The 20,357-nt window shown below is 50.4% G+C and overlaps 2 protein-coding genes across 4 annotated transcripts in view; both read left to right on the forward strand.

Annotated features, from left to right (window-relative positions):
* LOC142261420 (E3 ubiquitin/ISG15 ligase TRIM25-like) overlaps positions 1 to 20,357 on the forward strand; it is a 121,866-nt gene that overhangs the window by 90,151 nt on the left and 11,358 nt on the right. The gene's annotated exons all lie outside the window — the stretch shown is intronic.
* Positions 10,590 to 14,802, forward strand: LOC142261417 (E3 ubiquitin/ISG15 ligase TRIM25-like). Its single transcript, XM_075332106.1, has one exon. It carries the CDS (start codon positions 10,602 to 10,604, stop codon positions 12,207 to 12,209), a length of 1,608 nt encoding a protein of 535 aa, XP_075188221.1. The 5' UTR covers positions 10,590 to 10,601; the 3' UTR covers positions 12,210 to 14,802.

The raw sequence follows: 20,357 nt of genomic DNA on the forward strand, positions 1-20,357 counted from the left end.
AGATGTGTTGTCGTTCCTGCGGTGTCACACATAGCAATGTGTGTAGCCGCAGGAACGACAAATAACATCGTACATGCAGCAGTAACGACATTATGGAATGGAGCGACGTGTCACCGATCAACGATTTTTGCCGTTTTTGTGACCGGTGATCGACGCTCCTAGGGTTTACACGCTGCGATGTCGGTAACAGCGCCGGATGTGCGTCACTAACGATGTGACCCAAACGATACATCGTTACCGATGTCGCAACGTGTAAAGCCCGCCTTAGGCATGTCATGCCCCTCTAAAATCATGTAAAACACAGCAAGGGGACTCCAACCACAGTCTCCCTCTTTTCCAAAAATTGGGCCACACACACCACTTCACTGGCATCAGTTGTCCCTCAGTTGCAAACTTCGCCTGTTGATTTGCATGAAGCACTATCAAAAATCCACCAGCCTTTCGTCTCCCCAGGATGACACAGGGGTAGAAAAGTCCCCTCTGATCCATGACTTCTTCATCTTGGTTCATTTTTTTTAAAAAAGGGGACTCCAACCACAGTCTCCCTCTTTTCCAACAATTGGGCCACACACACCACTTCACTGGCATCAGTTGTCCCCCAGTTGCAAACTTCGCATGCTGATTTGTATGAAGCACTATCAAAAATCCACCAGCCTTTCGTCTCCCCAGGATGACACAGGTGTAGAACAGTCCTTGTGGATCCATGATTTGTTCATCTTGATGAACGTTAGTCTGTCCACATTGTCACTGGACAGACGCGTGCGCTTATCTGTCAGCACACACCCAGCAGCACTGAATACACGTTCTGAGAGAACGCTGGCTGCGGGACATGACAAGATCCCCAAGGCGTAAGTGGTGAGCTCAGGCAATTTATCCAGATTGGAAGCCCAAAATGAGCAAGGCTCAAGTTGCACAGTAATGGCATCGATGTTCACTTGCAGATACTCCTATATCTGTGTCTCCTTCTCTTTTAACTCGTCCAGCTCTTTTGTTTTCGCATGAGTATATGTCCTTGTCACTTTTCCATGTGTTTGTGGTGTCTTGTGAGTTGTTTGTCCCCTTTTGGACACCTTAGAAGGTGTTTTCTATGTGTTTGTATGTGTTTGTGTTTGCCTGCCATTGTTTCCAATTGGGTTCGAATGGGTTCGTCGAACTTGCCCGCCGTTTGACGAATCGAACTTGAACGGTAGAGGGGTGGCTTATCTCTAGTGATGTACCTAAAAAAATGGTTTTGTAACTTTTGTTGGAAAAATGAGAAATTGCTGAACTCTGAACCCTTGTAACTTCTTAACAAAAAAAATTGTTTCCAAAATTGTATTGGTGTAAAGTAGACATGTGGGAAATGTTATTTAGTAACTCTTTTATGTGACATACCTCTCGGATTTAGGCCATGTGCGCACGTTGCGTTCAATTCCGCAGCGTGTAAGTCACTGCCTGTGCGTCTCAGAACGCAGCCGAAAAAGCTGCGTTCTGAGACGCATTCGGCAGAACGCAATGTGCGCACATTCCTGGAGAATTCATGTGTTCTGGATGCTTTCTCTGCCATAGTCACAGTGGGAAAAGCATCCAGAACGCACATTTTTCACTGTGCGGTCCCACTCGGCTCTGCAGCATCCCCATACACTTGCAGCAGAGCCGAGTGGGACCGCACTGTCAAAAAGAGCATGGCTGGCTGCGAGACAGTGCCGCGCGATCAGAATGAACGCGGATGAACTTCACCTGACTTCATTGTGATCGCGCGGCTCTGTGTGCTGCAGCGTGATTTGCGGTCACACATGAAGGACTCACCTGTGATTTCAAATCCCCTGAGTGACAGCAGTGAGCCGCGCGATCAGCTGTGCTTTCACTCAGGGTAAGGCGGCGTCACACGGTACGCTATATCGTGTGATATGTCGTCGGGGTCACGGAATTCGTGACGCACATCCGACATCGTTAGATTTGTCGTACCGTGTGACACCTCCGAACTCCTGTTAACGAGCAAAAATACTCACCTTATCGTTGCTTGTTGACACGTCGTTCATTTTCTAAATCTCATTCCTCCTTCTGCGCGCCAGTTGTTCGTCGTTCCCGTGGCAGCACACATCGCTCCGTGTGACACCTTGGGACCGACGAACACAGCTTACCTGCGTCCCGCTGGCAATGAGGAAGGAAGGAGGTGGGCGGGATGTTACACCCCTCCGCTTCTATTGGCCGGCCGCCGTGTGACATCACTGTGACGCCGAACGTCCATCCCACTTCAGGAAAAGGATGTTCGCCGTCCACAGCAACGTTGCTAGGCAGGTAAGTACGTGTGACAGGGGTTTAACGACTTTGTGCACCACGGGCAATGAATTACCCGTGACGCACAAACGACGGGGGCGGGTGCAATCACTTATGCGATCGCACGACATATCGTCCCATGTGACGCCGCCTTAACTCGCGGCCACAGTTGCAGTCCTCCACCTGAGAGCGGTGGCTGCGAGTAACCTCAGTGAGCACAGCTGATCGCGCGACTCACTTTAGTTGCTGCATAGAGCTCACAGAAGCGGTGGTGTTCTACTGCCGCTCCTGTCAGCTTCCAATGTAGAAGAGCTGAAAGCGTCGTGGGACCTTGCGTGGATTACGTCGGACCTGGAGTTGTTTTTGACGGGTTAATAAAGTGGTGAAAGAGGGGTTTTTTTTGTCTTTCATTCCAAATAAAGGATTTTTTGGGTGTGTGTGTTTATTTTCTTTAACTTACAGGTTAATCATGGAAGGTATCTCGGGGAGACGCCTGCCATGATTAACCTAGGACTTAGTGGCAGCTATGGCCTGCTGCCATTTACTCCTTATTACCCCGTTTGTCACCGCACCAGGGCAATTCGAGATGAGCCGGGTAAAATCTCGGGACTGTCGCATCTAATGCGGTAATTCCGGGCGGCTGCTGGCTGATATTGTTAGGTTGGTGGGCTCCCCATAACGTGGAGCTCCCCATCCTGAGAATACCAGCCTTCAGGCGTGTGGTTTTACCCTGGCTGGTATCAAAATTGGGGGGGACCGCACGTCGTTTTTTTTTTTAATTCGTTATTTTTTTTTCTGCTCGATATAGACACGCCCACCGGCGGCTGTGATTGGTTGCAGTGAGACAGTTGTCACTCAGCGTGGGGGCGTGTCTGACTGCAGCCAATCATAGACGCCGGTTGGGGGAGGAAGCAGGGAATACGAGATTAATGAGCGGCCGGCATTTTCAAAAGAGGAGAAGCCGCCACAGTGTGAATGCCGTGCAGCGCCGCGCCGGTGATCGTGGATCGGTGAGTATGAGAGAGGGGGTAGGAGGGAGAGACCGACATGGACAGAGAGAGAGATAGTGTTACGTCCGGGTGGTGGAAGCACTGGACCGTACACCGATTTCCCCTGAGGAGGCAGCCAGGCCGGTCACCCCGCCAGAGGGTCCTGATGCACGGCAGCCGAAGCACTATAGGTAGCTGGACAGTCCGTAGAGGAGCAGGAAAGGTGGATGATGCTGAACCCACGGAGTTCTGGACGGTAGTCCGGGTGACGAGGCTCAGGGTCCGAGGCCGGGTTGTAGGGTCAGGCGGAATCCGGAACCTGCTGAGCGATGGAACGGGTCACCGAACGGAGCCAGGGACTGGAGACTGGCGGAGCTGCAGAAGTGGTGGGGCATCCGCCGAAGTCACCGTCAGGGTCCAGGGATGGACTTGGTTCGGAGCGACTGGCGTGGCAGGACAGGCTCTACGAGACAGGACAGGGTTAATGCAAGGCAAAGCACAGGGCAAAGCAATACGGGGACCTGAACACTAGCTTGCTAAACACGTAGAACAGGCCCCGCCCACCAGGAAAGAGAAACCTTATATACCCTGTACCTGTCTATGCAATATCCTGTTTCTGGGTGCTGGCCCTTTAAGAAAGGGTCAATGACCGCGCGCGCGCCCTAATGCGCATGCGCGAGGCCCGTGTGCCAGAAGCCAGTCCAGGAAGCGGTGAGGAGGAAGCAGGAGCGCCCGGCTGGGAGTCCCACGTCGCAGAGGAGCGCCGGGAGCGGGGAGCTGGACCCATGGAGGCCGCAGGCGGGGACGAGGAGGCCGGGACCGGAGTGGTGAGCAGGGGACGCCGCCGGGGAGCGGGGAGCGGGCCACGGGGACCGGAGAACGGGACCAGGGGACCAGGAAGCGTGACAGTACCACCTCCCCCACGCCCCCCCCCCGCAAGCGGGACAGGAAGGCATGAATCAGAGGAGTGCCAACATTCTCCCGGGGCTCCCAGGATCTATCCTCGGGACCATAACCCGCCCAGTCTACCAGGAAGTATTGCCGACCTCGCACGGTCTTCATGGCCACGATATCCCTTACCGCATAGATGTCATCGTCAGCAATAGGAGGGGGAGCAGTACCGACCTCAGCGGAGAAGGGACCAAGGACAACAGGCTTGAGTAAGGAGACATGGAAGGAGTTGGGTATCCGCATCGTGGCCGGGAGCTGCAGCTTGTAGGAGACTGCATTGATCTTGCTGATGATCTTAAACGGCCCGATGTAGCGAGGACCCAACTTGTACGAAGGTAACTTCAATCGGACATATCTGGATGCAAGCCAGACCAGATCACCTGGGGAGAAACACGGGGGATCCAGGCGCCTCTTGTCCGCATGTCTCTTCATCCGCAATGAAGCACGTTCTAGGGACGACTTGACAGAGTTAGATATGGCTGAAAAGTCCCGAACCAGAGTATCTGCTGCGGGGACGTCGGAAGCCGAGGATACTGGCAACGGGACAGAAGGCTGCAGTCCATAAACGATCTGAAAGGGAGAGCTGGAGGTGGACTCACTGATGTGCTGGTTATGGGAAAACTCAGCCCAAGGTAGGAGCGTGGACCAATCGTCATGATGGATGTTGACGTAGTGGCGCAGGAAGGAGGTCAGGATCTGATTGACCCGTTCCACTTGGCCATTCGACTGAGGATGGTAGGCCGAAGAAAAGTCCAAGGACACTCCCAGATGTTTGCAGAGAGCCCTCCAGAAGCGCGAGGTAAACTGAGTTCCTCTGTCAGACACAATGTGTGCGGGGAAGCCATGCAATCGGAATATGTGCTGTATGAAGGAGTCAGCTAGCTCCTGGGCAGAGGGCAGCCCGGCCATGGGAATGAAGTGAGCCATTTTTGAGAAGCGATCCACCACAACCCATATGACCGTGTGTCCGGAGGATAAGGGTAAGTCCGTAATGAAGTCCATTGCGATATGTTGCCACGGCACGGAAGGAATGGGCAAAGGCAGAAGACGTCCATAGGGTAGGTGCTTGGGTGTCTTGTTCCGGGTACAGGATGGACAGGCTGAGACAAAGGTTGCGACGTCTTTACGGAGGGACGGCCACCAGTAGTGACGGACAATCGTACTCCAAGTCTTCTTCTGACCAGCATGGCCGGTGATCTTAGAAGCATGGCCCCAGTGCAGGACTCTCTGTCTGTCAGTATCTGAGACATAGGTTTTCCCAGGGGGTATCTGCATTAGAGCGACAGGAGTCACCGGAATGACTTTACTGGGGTTGATGATGGGCTGGAACGTTTCCTCCTCCAACTCCACGGGCACGAAGGATCTGGACAGAGCGTCTGCCCGCACGTTCTTATCCGCAGGCCGGAAATGGAGTTGGAAATCAAATCGAGCAAAGAACAGGGACCAGCGGGCTTGTCGTGGATTCAGTCTTTGGGCAGACCGCAAGTACTCCAGATTCTTGTGGTCCGTGTATATGATTACAGGGTATACAGCTCCCTCCAAGAGGTAGCGCCATTCCTCCAAGGCCAGCTTCACGGCCAGTAGCTCCCGATCCCCAATGGTGTAGTTGCGTTCGGGTGCCGAAAAGCTCTTGGAGAAGAATCCACAAGTGACCATCTTTCCGGAGGGGGAGTTCTGCATCAACACTGCCCCGGCTCCTGAGGAGGAGGCATCCACCTCTAAGGTGAACTGTCGGTTCAATTCAGGGCGATGGAGAACCGGGGAAGAAGCAAACGCCTGTTTCAAGGAGCAGAAAGCGGCATCGGCCGCCGGGGACCAGTCCTTAGAATTAGCTCCTTTCTTAGTCAAGGCAGAGAGAGGTGCAGTCAAGGCAGAGAAATGCGGGATGAATTGACGGTAGTAGTTCGCAAAGCCGAGAAAGTGTTGGATAGCCTTCAGTCCGGAAGGAGGAGGCCAGTTGATGACGGCAGACACTTTCTCTGGGTCCATCTGCAGGCCAGTGTCCGAGATTACATAACCCAGGAAGGGAAGAGATGACTTTTCAAAGATGCACTTCTCGTACTTGGCGTACAGACGGTTCTCTCTAAGCCTCTGGAGAACTAGCTGCACGTTCTCTCTGTGGGTTTGTAGATCCGGAGAGAAGACCAGGATGTCGTCCAGATACACCACGACACAGACATAGAGGAGATCTCTGAACACGTCGTTCACCAGTTCTTGGAAGACTGCCGGAGCATTACACAGACCAAAGGGCATGACACAATACTCGTAGTGCCCATCCCGAGTGTTGAATGCGGTTTTCCATTCGAATCCAGAGCGAATGCGAACCAGGTTATAGGCCCCACGGAGGTCCAACTTGGTGAATACACGGGCTCCTCGGAGCCGATCGAATAGTTCGGGGATAAGCGGCAGAGGGTATTTGTTCTTTACGGTGATCTGGTTTAATCCCCGGTAGTCAATGCAAGGGCGCAGGTCACCTTCCTTCTTTTTGACGAAGAAAAACCCTGCTCCGGCAGGGGACGAGGACCTCCGAATGAACCCCTTAGCTAGGCTCTCGGTGATATAGGCAGACATAGCTCGTGTTTCAGCAGGGGACAAGGGGTATATCCGTCCTCGAGGAGGCGTAGTTCCTGGCAGTAACTCGATGGCACAGTCGTAGGGACGATGAGGCGGTAGTACCTCTGACTCCTTTTTATCAAACACATCCGTGAAGGACCAGTAGGCAGAAGGCAGTCCTGGTAGAGTCTCTGGAACCGGAGGGCGTCGGACGGGCTGGATGGATTTCAGACATCTCTCGTGACACGAGGAGCCCCATCGGGTGATTTCGCCTGTACTCCAGCTGACCGATGGTTCGTGTGTCCGTAACCATGGAAGTCCCAGCAGGATCTGATGAGACATGCGCGGGAGGACGTAGAAGGTGATCTTCTCGGTGTGCAGAGCACCGATCCGTACTTCCACAGGCTTGGTGATCAGTGAGACGGTGTCAGAGAGGGGTTTCCCATCAACAGAGGCGATCACCAGCGGTTTCTCTAGTGGAAGGACAGGCACCTGGTACTTATCCACCGTGGCCTGCTGGATGAAGTTGCCTGCTGCTCCGGAATCGAGGTACGCCTCTGCCGTGAACCGGGTCTCTTCTGTAGTGACTTGAATAGTCCAGGTAACGGAGTCTGAGAGAGTCTCAGCACCTAGGGTGGCCTCTCCTACCAAGCCTAGGCTTTGGAGTTTCCCGGCTTCTCGGGACAAGAGCGTAGCAGGTGTGTGCCATCACCGCAGTAGAAGCAGAGACCCTTTGCTAGTCGTTCTGCTCGGCGTTGTTCCGACTGCTTCAGGCGGTCGATCTGCATGGGCTCGGAGGTAGACACGCCAGGTGACGCCAACTGGGGAGCGATGGACTTTTGTGGTGGGGAGGAGTGCCGTATCGGACGCCTCTCGCTGGACACTTCTTTGGATCGTTGCTGAAAGCGAAGATCCACTCGAGTCGCTAGGGCAATCAGGGCATCCAGGGTGGACGGCACGTCACGACCAGCCAGCTCATCTTTAATACGACCCGAGAGTCCCTCCGAGAAGGCGGCGGTTAGGGCCTCATTGTTCCACCCGAGTTCCGAAGCCAAGGTGCGAAAACGAATGGCATATTGACCCACCGTCAGAGTCCCCTGACGTAGCCGGAGGAGAGATGAGGCAGACGCGGAGGCGCGTCCGGGCTCATCAAAGGTGCCACGAAATGTCTGCAGGAATTCCTGGATGTTGGTGGTTACCGGATCCTCCTTCTCCCACAAGGGGTTCATCCAGGCCAGTGCCTCTCCCTCTAGATGGGACATCATGAACGCGACCTTGGCTTGGTCAGAGGCAAAAAGGTGCGACAGCAGCTTGAAATGGAGAGAGCATTGGTTGATGAATCCCCTGCAGGTCTTGGGATCTCCGGCGTACCGGGGTGGTGAGGCCAAACGAAGTTTGGAAGTATCCGAGGAGGCTGCCACGGGAGCTGTGGCCGTGGATTGTACAGTGGAAACCTGAGATGCCAAGGATGTGGCCGTCGCTTGTAGTGTGTTCAGGCGGGTATCCACAGAAGACATGAAGTTCAGCATGCGGGTCTGGGTCTCGCGCTGGCGTGTGAGTTCCTGCTGCAAGGCCGCTAGTGCTTCGGCGGGATCCATGGCCTGTTCTAGCTGTTACGTCCGGGTGGTGGAAGCACTGGACCGTACACCGATTTCCCCTGAGGAGGCAGCCAGGCCGGTCACCCCGCCAGAGGGTCCTGATGCACGGCAGCCGAAGCACTATAGGTAGCTGGACAGTCCGTAGAGGAGCAGGAAAGGTGGATGATGCTGAACCTACGGAGTTCTGGACGGTAGTTCGGGTGACGAGGCTCAGGGTCCGAGGCCGGGTTGTAGGGTCAGGCGGAATCCGGAACCTGCTGAGCGATGGAACGGGTCACCGAACGGAGCCAGGGACTGGAGACTGGCGGAGCTGCAGAGGTGGTGGGGCATCCGCCGAAGTCACCGTCAGGGTCCAGGGATGGACTTGGTTCGGAGCGACTGGCGTGGCAGGACAGGCTCTACGAGACAGGACAGGGTTAATGCAAGGCAAAGCACAGGGCAAAGCAATACGGGGACCTGAACACTAGCTTGCTAAACACGTAGAACAGGCCCCGCCCACCAGGAAAGAGAAACCTTATATACCCTGTACCTGTCTATGCAATATCCTGTTTCTGGGTGCTGGCCCTTTAAGAAAGGGTCAATGACCGCGCGCGCGCCCTAATGCGCATGCGCGAGGCCCGTGTGCCAGAAGCCAGTCCAGGAAGCGGTGAGGAGGAAGCAGGAGCACCCAGCTGGGAGTCCCACGTCGCAGAGGAGCGCCGGGAGCGGGGAGCTGGACCCATGGAGGCCGCAGGCGGGGAAGAGGAGGCCGGGACCGGAGTGGTGAGCAGGGGACGCCGCCGGGGAGCGGGCCACGGGGAACAGAGAACGGGACCAGGGGACCGGGAAGCGTGACAGATAGAGACATAGAGAGAGACGACCGACAGAACGACCGACAGAGAGAGACCGAAAGACCTGCGTTTATGTCAAAAACACATGCAGTTCGCTTGTAAAAAGTGAAATGCATTCTTTCTTGAAAAATATGCGTTTTGACATTTCACATTTACTTCAATGTTATTAAAACGCTGCCAAAATGGCAAAAACAATTGACATGTTGCTTCTGCAAACGCAGAGTTTTTGACAAATTTTAAGCAACTAAAACGCTGCGTTTGTAAAAGCATCGTGCACACAAAAAAGCTCTATTTTCCATAGACTTTGCCTGGAAATCAAAACGCAAGCAATTTTGCATTAAAACGCTGCAGCTCAAAACGCTGCTGAAAGGCAGGAAAAAATGCAAAGTGCGCACATAGCCTTATGGGCATAAAATGTCAAAGTTCGAAAATTGCAAACTTCTGATATTTTTACAAATAAATGCTAAAAAATATCAGCGTAAGTTTACAGCTATCATGAAGTAGAATATGTCATGAAAAAAACATTGTCAGAATCACCGGGATCCGTTGAACCGTTCCAGAGTTAGAACCTGTCAAAGTGACACTGGCCAAAATTGTAAAAAATGGCCCGGTCATTAAGGTGTTTTCAGGCCCGGGGGTGAAGGAGTTATTTTTTTCCTTCTGTCAGCCGCCAAAATTTAAAATACTTCCTTGAAAAAAAAAAGCCCTAGTACGGCTGTATCAATAGAAAAATAGAAAACTTTGGCTTTTAGAATGCAGAGATGAAAAAGAAATGCTGCAGCTTTAAGGCTAAGTTCACACTTCAGTTGTTTTAAATCCGTCAGGTCCGTCAGCAACGGATCAGTCGTTTTCAAGATGTCAACTGATGCAACGGATGTGGTTTTTACAGGATTCCTTTCACAGGAATCCTGTGAAAAAACTGATCCGTTGCGTCCGTTACATCTGTTATGCGTCCGTTTTTTGACGGATCAGTCATGATCCGTTTGTGTTTGGGACAGCCCAGGGGGTGTGCCAAACATGCTGGGCATGCTCAGTAGAGCATGACGGAATCCTGCGCTGGATTCCATCGTAAGACGGATTACGACGGAATCCAGCACCATAGACATACAATACAAGCTTGACGGACGGCAACGGATTCCTGCGGGGCGCGTTTATTTTGACGGCCCGAAAAACGTTACATTCTGCGTTGCTAACCGCTCGGCGGTCAGTCAAAAACGACGGACCGCAACGCAGCGGATGCAACGCAGGGTCATCAGTCGTAATCCGTCACTAATAGAAGTCTATGGGGAAATACTGGATTCCTGATGCAAAACAACTGAAGTGTGAACTTAGCCTAAGGGGTTAAGTGAATGGGTGTAACTACAGTTTTCTTGTTCCGGATCATCCACTTTCAGTTTCATTTCTTCCTTCTTCCGTCAGCCATGGCGTCTGCTATTCTGAATGACGAGCTGCTCTGCTCCATCTGTTTATCTATTTTTAAGGACCCTGTAATGCTGAGATGTGGACACAACTTCTGCCGGGTCTGTATTGATCGTGTGCTGGATACACAGGACGAGTCTGGAGTTTATTCCTGTCCTGACTGCAGAGAAGAGTTTCAGGAGCGGCCGGCGCTGATGAGGAACATAAATCTTCATAATATCACAGAACGTTTCCTGGTTACTCAGCAAGAACAAGAGGAGATCACCGGGATCTGCTGCACTTACTGTGTGGACTTTCCTGTACCTGCTGTTAGATCCTGTCTGCTGTGTGAGGCTTCTCTGTGTGAGAAACACCTGAGGGCTCACAGCAAATCACCAGAACATGTCTTATCTGATCCCAGCACTTCTCTGGAGAAAAGGAAATGTTCTGTCCATAAGAAGATCCTGGAATATTACTGCACTGAGGACGCTGCTTGTATCTGTGTGTCCTGCAGTGTGATTGGGAAACATAATGGACATAAAATGGAGTCTCTAGATGAGGCCTCAGAGAAGAAGAAGAAGAAACTGAGAAATGTTCTCCAGAAACTGATCACAAAGAGAGAGGAGACTGAGGAACGAGTCCGGAGTCTGGAGGAGCAGAGGAGAAAAGCTCAAGAAAAAGCAGCTGGAGAAGCCGAGAGAGTCACTGCCCTGTGTACAGACATCAGGAGACGGGTGGACGACCTGGAGAAGAAGGTCCTGAGTGAGATCTCCAGGCAGGAAAAGGAAGAGTCACTGTCACTGTCTGCTCTGATCCATCAGCTGGAGATAAAGAAGGACGAGCTGTCCAGGAAGATGAGGCACATTGAGGAGCTGTGTAACATGACTGATCCACTGACCGTCTTACAGGAACCAGACACCGGGGACTTGTGTGATCCTGAGGAGGAGAGAGGTGATGAGGACACAGGGGGACATGATAAACAGCTCCATGATGGGGATGACCTGGATGTGGCTGTGATCTCATACTTATTACACACATTATGTGACGTAATAACAGATATAAGGAGCGGGATCTATGTGGAGGATCCTGCAGACATCTTACTGGATGTAAACACAGCTACTCATTATCTCCTTATATCAGACGACCTGAAAACTGCAACCTGGACACGAGAGAAGCAGAAACGTCCAGAAACAGCAGAGAGATTCCAGGAATATGATCAGGTGATGAGCAGGAGGGGATTTACCTCAGGACGACATTACTGGGATGTGGAGGGCAGTAGATCAGGGGAGTGGAGGGTGGGGATGTGTTACCCCAGTATAGACAGGAGGGGATATCAGTCACTGATTGGAAATAATAACAAGTCCTGGTGTTTGAGGAGATATAAGAATCAGTATTCAGTGATACATGACTGGAAAGTGATCCAGTTAACTGACAAGATCTCCAGTGATAGATTCAGGATCTGTCTGGATTATGAGGTCGGGCAGTTGTCCTTTTATGAGCTGTGTGACCCCATCAGCCACTTACACACCTTCACTGCCGCCTTCTCCGAGCCCCTTCATGCTGTATTATGTGTATTTATGGTATATATTGATGATCACTGTGTAGATAACTGGGTGAGGATTAGAACATAACAGGAAAGTAACATCAGAAAATTCCTTATTTGTAAAGTAACTTTCTTTCTAAACATTTTTCTGGTTTTCTATGACATAAAATACATTTCCCTCCGGAGCCTCCTGAAATCTTCCTGTGTTTCCTGACACCACTGACCTTAACAATAGATTTTCCACAGAGATCACTTCTCAGCAGTCTCATTATTAACACAGGAATAATATAAAGGAAATGAAGTGTAAGGTAACACCTCTGGTATAAAGCTGGAGGAGGATAATGCAGGATCCACCATTGACAATAACTGATGGACACAGCTCTCTCCTCCCCGCACAGGGATCTCTGCACAGGACACAGAGCATGCCCACAAGTCCTCTCCAGACGACGCTCTCCTCCATCCATGTGTCTGCTCTGGAGCAAATCTTTGAGTGACATTAACAGAAAATAGCAGCAGCTCAGACAATATGGCCGCCCCCATCATCATGTTCAGAAGATAAAATATAAAAATTACAATCAAATGTGAAAATCAATAAGAAAAAGAGAAAACAGATCATATGTAATAATAGCGTCTAATCCTTAGATAATGCAAATTTAGGATTATTCAGATTTAATCCTTTAAACCTACAATTTAGATTTTAGCATTAAAACTTTTTCCTCCCAATTTTCTAATTCTCATATCTTTCTTATCTTTCGGTCACCATAGACATATAAGAGCTTGTGTGTTGTGAGACTAGCTGCAAATTTTGTTGACACCATTCATTTTACCATATAAAGTTAGGAAAATGGGGAAAAAAATCCAAATGCAGATTGTGCTGATTAATTTCAGATTTATATAGAATTTTTTTTTTTCTATTTTTGAATTTTTTACATTTCTTTATTTTTAACTTAGGAAAAGGAGGGGGATTAGAATGTTTGTGTTTTTTTTTCTTTTTCTAACATGGTAAGTTGCTTTTATAACGTGCTTGACCCTGCGATCGCTTGTTCTATATACAGCAATGCTCCATTAATGTTGAGTAAAGTAAAAATTATGGCTTAACATCACAGGAAATCCCCGGCTGTCATGGCAGCCCATCAACACCTCATGGTCATACTGCAGGGAGGCTAATGGGCCCCGGAACTAACGCCTGAGCCGGATCTCTGGGCTCTTAAATACCACTTTTAGTGACTGACAGCAACATTTATTAAGTTCACAGTTTGATTGTTTTCTAAATGTAATCTGTCAGCAGGTTTTTGTTATGTAATCTGGGAGCAGCCTGATGTAGGGGCAGAAAGCCTGATTCCAGGGATGTCACTTACTTGACTGCTTTGTGTAGTTTTGATAGAATCCCTGTTTTTGTTCCTGTAGATGTAGCAGAACTAGGAATGCTGAGCTGTGTATAACCCCGCCCACACCACTGATTGGCAGCTTCCTGTGTACACTGTATATTGTCAGCAATCTGCCAATCAGTGCTGGGGTGGGGTTACACAGACTAGCTGCCACATGGGACCTAGTCCTCTAGTGATAATCTCCTGCTGATAAAACACTGATTGAAATTACAGCAAGCTACTGAGCAAGTGACACGTCCCTGGAATTAGACTTTCTGCCCTTACATCATGCTGCTGTCAGATTACATAACGAAAACCTGCTGACAGATTCCCTTTAAAGACAGATACTGTGGAAAAGAGCCAACATTTCCCCTGTATACAACAGGCTCAGCTCCGGTGTTAATTATTAGAAGATATAGATGATATATTCCCCTTAGGCGAGATCTCCTGATGATCAGCCGATCACTGCTTCTGCTTCTATTTAGTAAATGATTGTTATCTTGACTCTGACAATTGGATCCATTTGCTGTTATAATGACATGAGTTGCTGGTGACAGATCCTGTTATTTCCATCCTGTGTAGTCAGCACATTGAGCACATGAAGGTGGCGTTTTCTGAATATTGAAATCACTAGTAGCATAGCCGAGTACTATGAGGCCGGAGTCACAGCCGCCGGCTCCTGCCTGTACCCTGATAGCTATATGACTGTAACAGCCGCTACTTTCAGCCATTACGAAGGGGAGATCACGGCATAAAGATTTATACAGCTGTCATTAAAGATTTCCACTTCTATAAAAGTGATCCCTAAACCTTTCCCAGCATGTAAAATCACAAACATAGACAGTACTCCCCCTCCCCCGGTCCAGCGTCAAGTTGCAGCGATGTGCGTTGCAGTCATGGTGTCACCGCTGCAGCCGAAACACAGAAACCAAAGCTGCGGTGGAGAACTGGTGCCGAACAGCGGGAGGGCGAGTACTGTCTAACTGTATGTTACAGGTTGGGAAATGATTGGGAACCATTTTTCTATAATTGGAAAACCCCTTTAAGTCCAAAAAATGCTGCAAAAATCTTTAAACATTTAGCTCCCCCTAGTGGTGGCCAGAATTACCGTACACCATCATACAGTTATAAGAATTCTCATAAAAATATGAGGATCTGACAACAGCTTCTTGTTAATGGTTTCCAGATGGAAAAAATTAAAATATTTTTACTGTAATAAATAAAATAAATAACAAGACAAATGATTATATAAATACAGATAAAATTGCTGATAATAAATGGTATATTATTTCACATTACTGCTGGTGTTATTGTGTGTGCAGCTCGGTGAACTGGGGGAAATTTTATAAAAATTTCTCATTACTAAATGCTGGAGTCATCTGGGAGGGGCGGCTTCAGGGAAGAAATATATTCACCTAATGTAACTACAGTGGGATATGATTTCTCTAAGTACCGTATTTTTCGTTTTATAAGACGCTCCGGATTATAAGACGCACCCCAAATTTGAAGGAGGAAAATAGGAAAAAAACATTTTTACTGTTAAAATTAGGGTCCGCCTTATAATTCAAGTGCGTCTTATTTTAGCTTCCCAGGGGAGAGCGGCAGTGGTGTCGCAGCTCAGAGAGGTCACAGGAGGCAGGGTCGGTAATGCTGCGGGTTCGGAGGAAGGGGTGTCCCGGCTCAGGAGGGTCAGTGGAACGAGGGTCGTCAATACAGCAGGCTCGAGGGGTGTCACTGCAGCTGGCGCCATTGATCTGCTGGTGGGCTGCAGACTCTGTGGAATCTTTGGCGGTTCACACGATGGAATTCAAGCAAATGGCTGCAGAGGGAGCGCTTGCACAGATTGGCCTCTGCGTCCATTTTCTTGAACTCCATCGTGTCAACCGACAATTCAAAACAGCCAGCAGCCCGCTGGCAAATCAATGATGCCCGCAGCAGCAACACCCCATGAGTCCGCAGTTTCACTGACCCTCCTGAGCTCCACTGCAGTGACACCCCCTCTCTGAGCCCTCAGTATCTCCGACTCTGTGACACCAGTGCCGTTAAGGCTAAGTTCACTTTTCCGTTGTTTTGCATCAGTCACAATCAGTAGTGTAACTGATGCAACGGATGCGTTGCGTTGCAGATAGTGGCACAACTGATACTGCAAAAAAACGATCTGTTGTATTTTTCTTTTTTACTGTTTTTTTACGGCCGCTGGGCGATCAGCTGATCGTTCACAATAACCAGCCACCGGGCGATCAGCTGATCATTCACAATAGCCAACCACCGGGCGATCAGCTGATCGTTCACAATAGCCAACCACCGGGCCATCAGCTGATCGTTCACAATAGCCGGCCACCGGGCGATCAGCTGATCGTTCACAATAGCCGGGCGATCAGCTGATCGTTCCGGTCGCTGGAACTGAATTTACAGTCATCATGGTTTTTTACTGTGCGCATACTCCCAGTAAAAGAAAACCAATCAGCCGCACACAAAAAACGTTGCTCCCGCCGGATGGTCAGTCAGTAAACGACTGATCCGTCACGTGGCGGATGCAATGCAGAGCCATCAGTCACAATCCGTCGCTAATAGAATTCTATGGGGAAAAAACAGATTCCTGCAAAATATTTTGCAGGATACCGTAATTCCTCAAGGCGACGGATTGTGACTGATGCAAAGCAACAGAAGTGTGAACTTCGCCTATACCATACCCGGATTATAAAACGCACCTCCATTTTCCCCCCGGTTTTGGGGGGAAAAAAGTGCGTCTTATAATTCGGAAAGTACGGTACAATGTGCAAACAAACATCTAAGAAAACTATGGGCTGGATTCATCATTTGTGATGTCATGAAGTCAATTTTCTTTTTTTGTCTTGTATTTACGGATTTATTTTGCCCCAAAGTCTTCAAAATTGTGCACACACTTCATGAATTTAGCAGAAAATAAAAATGCTCAATTTATTGCTTTAACTAGTATTTGTGACAAAAAAAAAAAAGTCACGAAAATGTGTCAAGGGGAAATCTTGTCTAGGAACCAGGAACTAACGGGGGCTTTACACGCTACAATATCGTTAATTTTTTATCTTCGGGGTCACGTTGTTTGTGATGCACATCTGGCGTCATTAACGATATCGCAGTGTGTGACACTTACCAGCGCCCCTAACCGACCTCAAAAGTGTTGAAAATCATTCACCATGGAGAGGTCGTCCTAAAACCAAAAATCGTTAATGGTTTATTAGCGATGTTGTTCGTCGCTCCTGCAGCAGCACACATCGCTGTGTGTGACACCGCAGGAGCGAGGAACATCTCCTTACCTGCCTCCACCGGCAATGCGGAAGGAAGAAGGTGGGCGGGATGTTTACGTCCCGCTCATCTCCGCCCCTCCGCTTTGATTGGCCGGCCGCTTAGTGACGCCGAACACACCTCCCCCTTGAGGGAGGGATTGTTCGGCAGTCACAGCGACGCTGCCGACCAGGTAAGTGCATGTGACGCTGCCGTAGCGATAATGTTCGCTACGGCAGCGGTCACACAATATCACATGCACGACGGGGGCGGGTGCTTTCATGCTCGATATCGCTAGCAATTACTAACAATATTGTAGCGTGTAAAGCCCCCTTAACATGAAATGTACCATAAAAAGGCAATATCCGGCTGGAGCTCTTTTCATGGGCCTCTGTATCCCTCTTTAGTAACGTTTAGGTTAGGATTCCACTTGCGAGAAACTCACGCATATCTCGCATCACATCACCCAGCCCGCCTCTCTCCCGGCTGTTGTATGTCTGTGCAGCTGACTCGCTCCTGTCAGGAAAGAGGCAGGCCGTGCCAGGTGATCCGATGCGAGATATGCGCGAGTCTCTCACAAGTGGAATCCTACTCTCATAATGAATGTTACTCACCCTCACTTGCTAGCTAGCTAAGTCACAAGCCTTTCTCTAGGCTCCACAGCTTTCTCCTCCTCTGCCTGTCTGCACGTGGCTACTGCCAGGAAATGGGAACCCTATGCTCCCTATACTATCAGGCAGCATGGGCATCCCATTCAGAAATGCCCGATGTAGCAAAATATGAAATCAATTGATCTGATCTCACACAGCGCGGCGAGAAAATAATTCCTAACTCCAAAATTGTTTTTTTGGTCGCAGCAACATCCATTAAGATGCAAAAACAGGCGATCAAAATATCTCATCTGTGTAAAAATGTCAGCTCAAGATGCAAAAAAAGAAGCCGTCCCTGAGCCCCTTATCCTGAAAAATGAAAACGCCACAGGCCTCGGAAAAAGGCTACAAAAGCACAATTATTTTTTTGGGCAAAATTCAGAATTTCTTTCACCACTTAGATAAAAGTGAAACTATCCATGTTTGGTATCTACAAACTCCTACCAACCTTGGGAATTATAATGCCAGATCATGTTTACCATATAGTGAACATGTTAAATAACCCCCCCACCCCCCAATAACTGTGGATTTGCACTTTTAATATTTTCTCTTTTTTTCCAGCACAATATATGGTTAAATGAATGGTGTCATTCAAAAGTACAACTCGTCCTGCAAAAAAAAACACAAGCCCTCATATGGGTATATTGACATAAAAATAGAAAGGTTATGGCTCTTGGAGGAAAAAACAAAAAAAGGAAAATCGCCAAGGGGAGGGGGTTGAAGGGGTTAATAGTAATATTTCTAAAGGGTATGAACTATTCCTCTTTCGTACACTTGTTAGTAACATATCTGGCTTTGGGAAAGCTGGGTGATTACTGTACCTATTTCTCGGCTGACACAGTTTTCCCAGTGTCCGGATTAGATTCTGGGCCCAGGATCCTGGGGTGACTGTGACTCCTGCACCCCGGATAGTTATACCGCTCTCTGTAATATCTGCTTTGTTCAGTAGCCGATCGGCTCGGCCACGCCCCCCGCACACATTGCCCGCTCGGCCAGGCCACACCCCTGCACACACTGCCCGCTCGGCCCGGCCACGCCCCCGCACACACTGCCTGCTCGACCACCCCCCCTTGCGTACACTGCCCGCTCGGCACTGCCACGCCCCCGCACACATTGCCCGCTTAGCTCGGCCACGCCTCCCGCACACATTGCCCGCTCGGCCCCGCAACCCACACACACTGCCCGCTTGGTCCGGCCACGCCTCCCGCACACATTGCCCGCTCGGCCCCGCAACCCACACACACTGCCCGCTCAGCCCGGCCACGCCCCCCGCACACACTGGCCGCTCAGCCACACCCCTTGCACACACTGCCTGCTCGGCTCGGCCACGCCCCCCGCACACATTGCCCGCTCGTCTCGGCCACCTCTCCCCAACACACATTGCGCGCTCGGCCACGCCTCCTGCACACATTGCCCGCTCGGCTTCGCCCCCGCACCCCACACACATTGCCGGCTGGCCCCGCCCCTCGCACACATTTGGCACCTATACTCCTCCCCCCAGGACTACTCCACCTATTATACTCCTCTCCCCCCCAGGACTACTCCTCCTATTATACTCCTCTCCCCCCAGGACTACTCCTCCTATTATACTCCTCTCCCCCCAGGACTACTCCTCCTATTATACTCCTCTCCCCCCAGGACTACTCCTCCTATTATACTCCTCTCCCCCCAGGACTACTCCACCTATTAGACACCTCCCCCCCAGGACTACTCCTCCTATTATACTCCTCTCACCCCAGGACTACTCCTCCTATTATACTCCTCTCACTGCAGGACTACTTCTCCTATTATACTCCTCTCCCCCCAGGACTACTCCTCCTATTATACTCCTCTCCCCCCAGGACTACTCCACCTATTATACTCCTCTCCCCCCAGGACTACTCCTCCTATTATACTCCTCTCCCTCCAGGACTATTCCTCCTATTATACTCCTCTCCCCCCAGGACTACTCCTCCGCACACACTGCCCGCTTGACTTGGCCATGCGCCCCGCACACACTGCCCGCTCAGCCCCGCCCCCAGCACACATTTGGCACCTATACACCTCCCCCGAAGACTACTCCACCTATTAGACACCTCTCCCTAGATCTACTCCTCCTATTATACTCCTCTCCCCCCAGGACTACTCCTCCTATTATACTCATGCGCAGCATGGGGGATGGAGCATGATGGGGGCTGCGCAGCATGGGGGGATGCAGCCCGATGAGCGGTGCGCAGCATGGGGGATGAAAGCATGATGGGGGTGCGTAGCATGGGGGGATGAAACATGATAGGGGTGCGCAGCATGGGGGATGGAGCACGATGGGGGTGCGCAGCATGGGGGATGGAGCACGATGTGGGTGCGCAGTATGGGGGATGGAGGACCATGGGGGGTGTGCAGCATTGGGGATGGAGCATGATGGGGGGTGCGCAGCATGGGGGATGGAGCACAATTGGGTGCACACCTCCCCTCAAAAATAACACACACACCGCCACACACGCACCGCACAACACCCCACACACACACTGGGAACCACAATCACCACCCTACACAGACACACACACACACACACACACACACACAGACAACGCCGCACACATAGAACACCCAACACACAAACACCGCGGCGCACACAAATATACGCACACACCGCGCAACACACACACACTGCACAAAACATACCTCCCCCCAAAACACACACCCACACAAACTGCGCAACACACACAGCACCACACACGCACAACGCTGCAGACACAGCGCTACAAAAATAATGCAACACACACAATGCAACACACAAACAACACCGCTCTCACCCCCCCACCCAGACAACACCCAGAACATTTACAGCGCCCTACACAAACACTTGGCAACTACACTCAACAACATCGATATATATAACAAAAATCATACATTAACTACACAATAAATTCTACAATACCCGATGCGTTAGAATCGGGCCACTATCTAGTATGTAAT

This window comes from Anomaloglossus baeobatrachus, unplaced genomic scaffold, assembly GCF_048569485.1.
Source record: "Anomaloglossus baeobatrachus isolate aAnoBae1 unplaced genomic scaffold, aAnoBae1.hap1 Scaffold_217, whole genome shotgun sequence".
NCBI lineage: Eukaryota > Metazoa > Chordata > Amphibia > Anura > Aromobatidae > Anomaloglossus > Anomaloglossus baeobatrachus.

Excerpts from the sequence above, each read along its gene's own strand:
- LOC142261417 (XM_075332106.1), top strand. The coding sequence starts at position 10,602 with ATGGCGTCTGCTATTCTGAATGACGAGCTGCTCTGCTCCATCTGTTTA.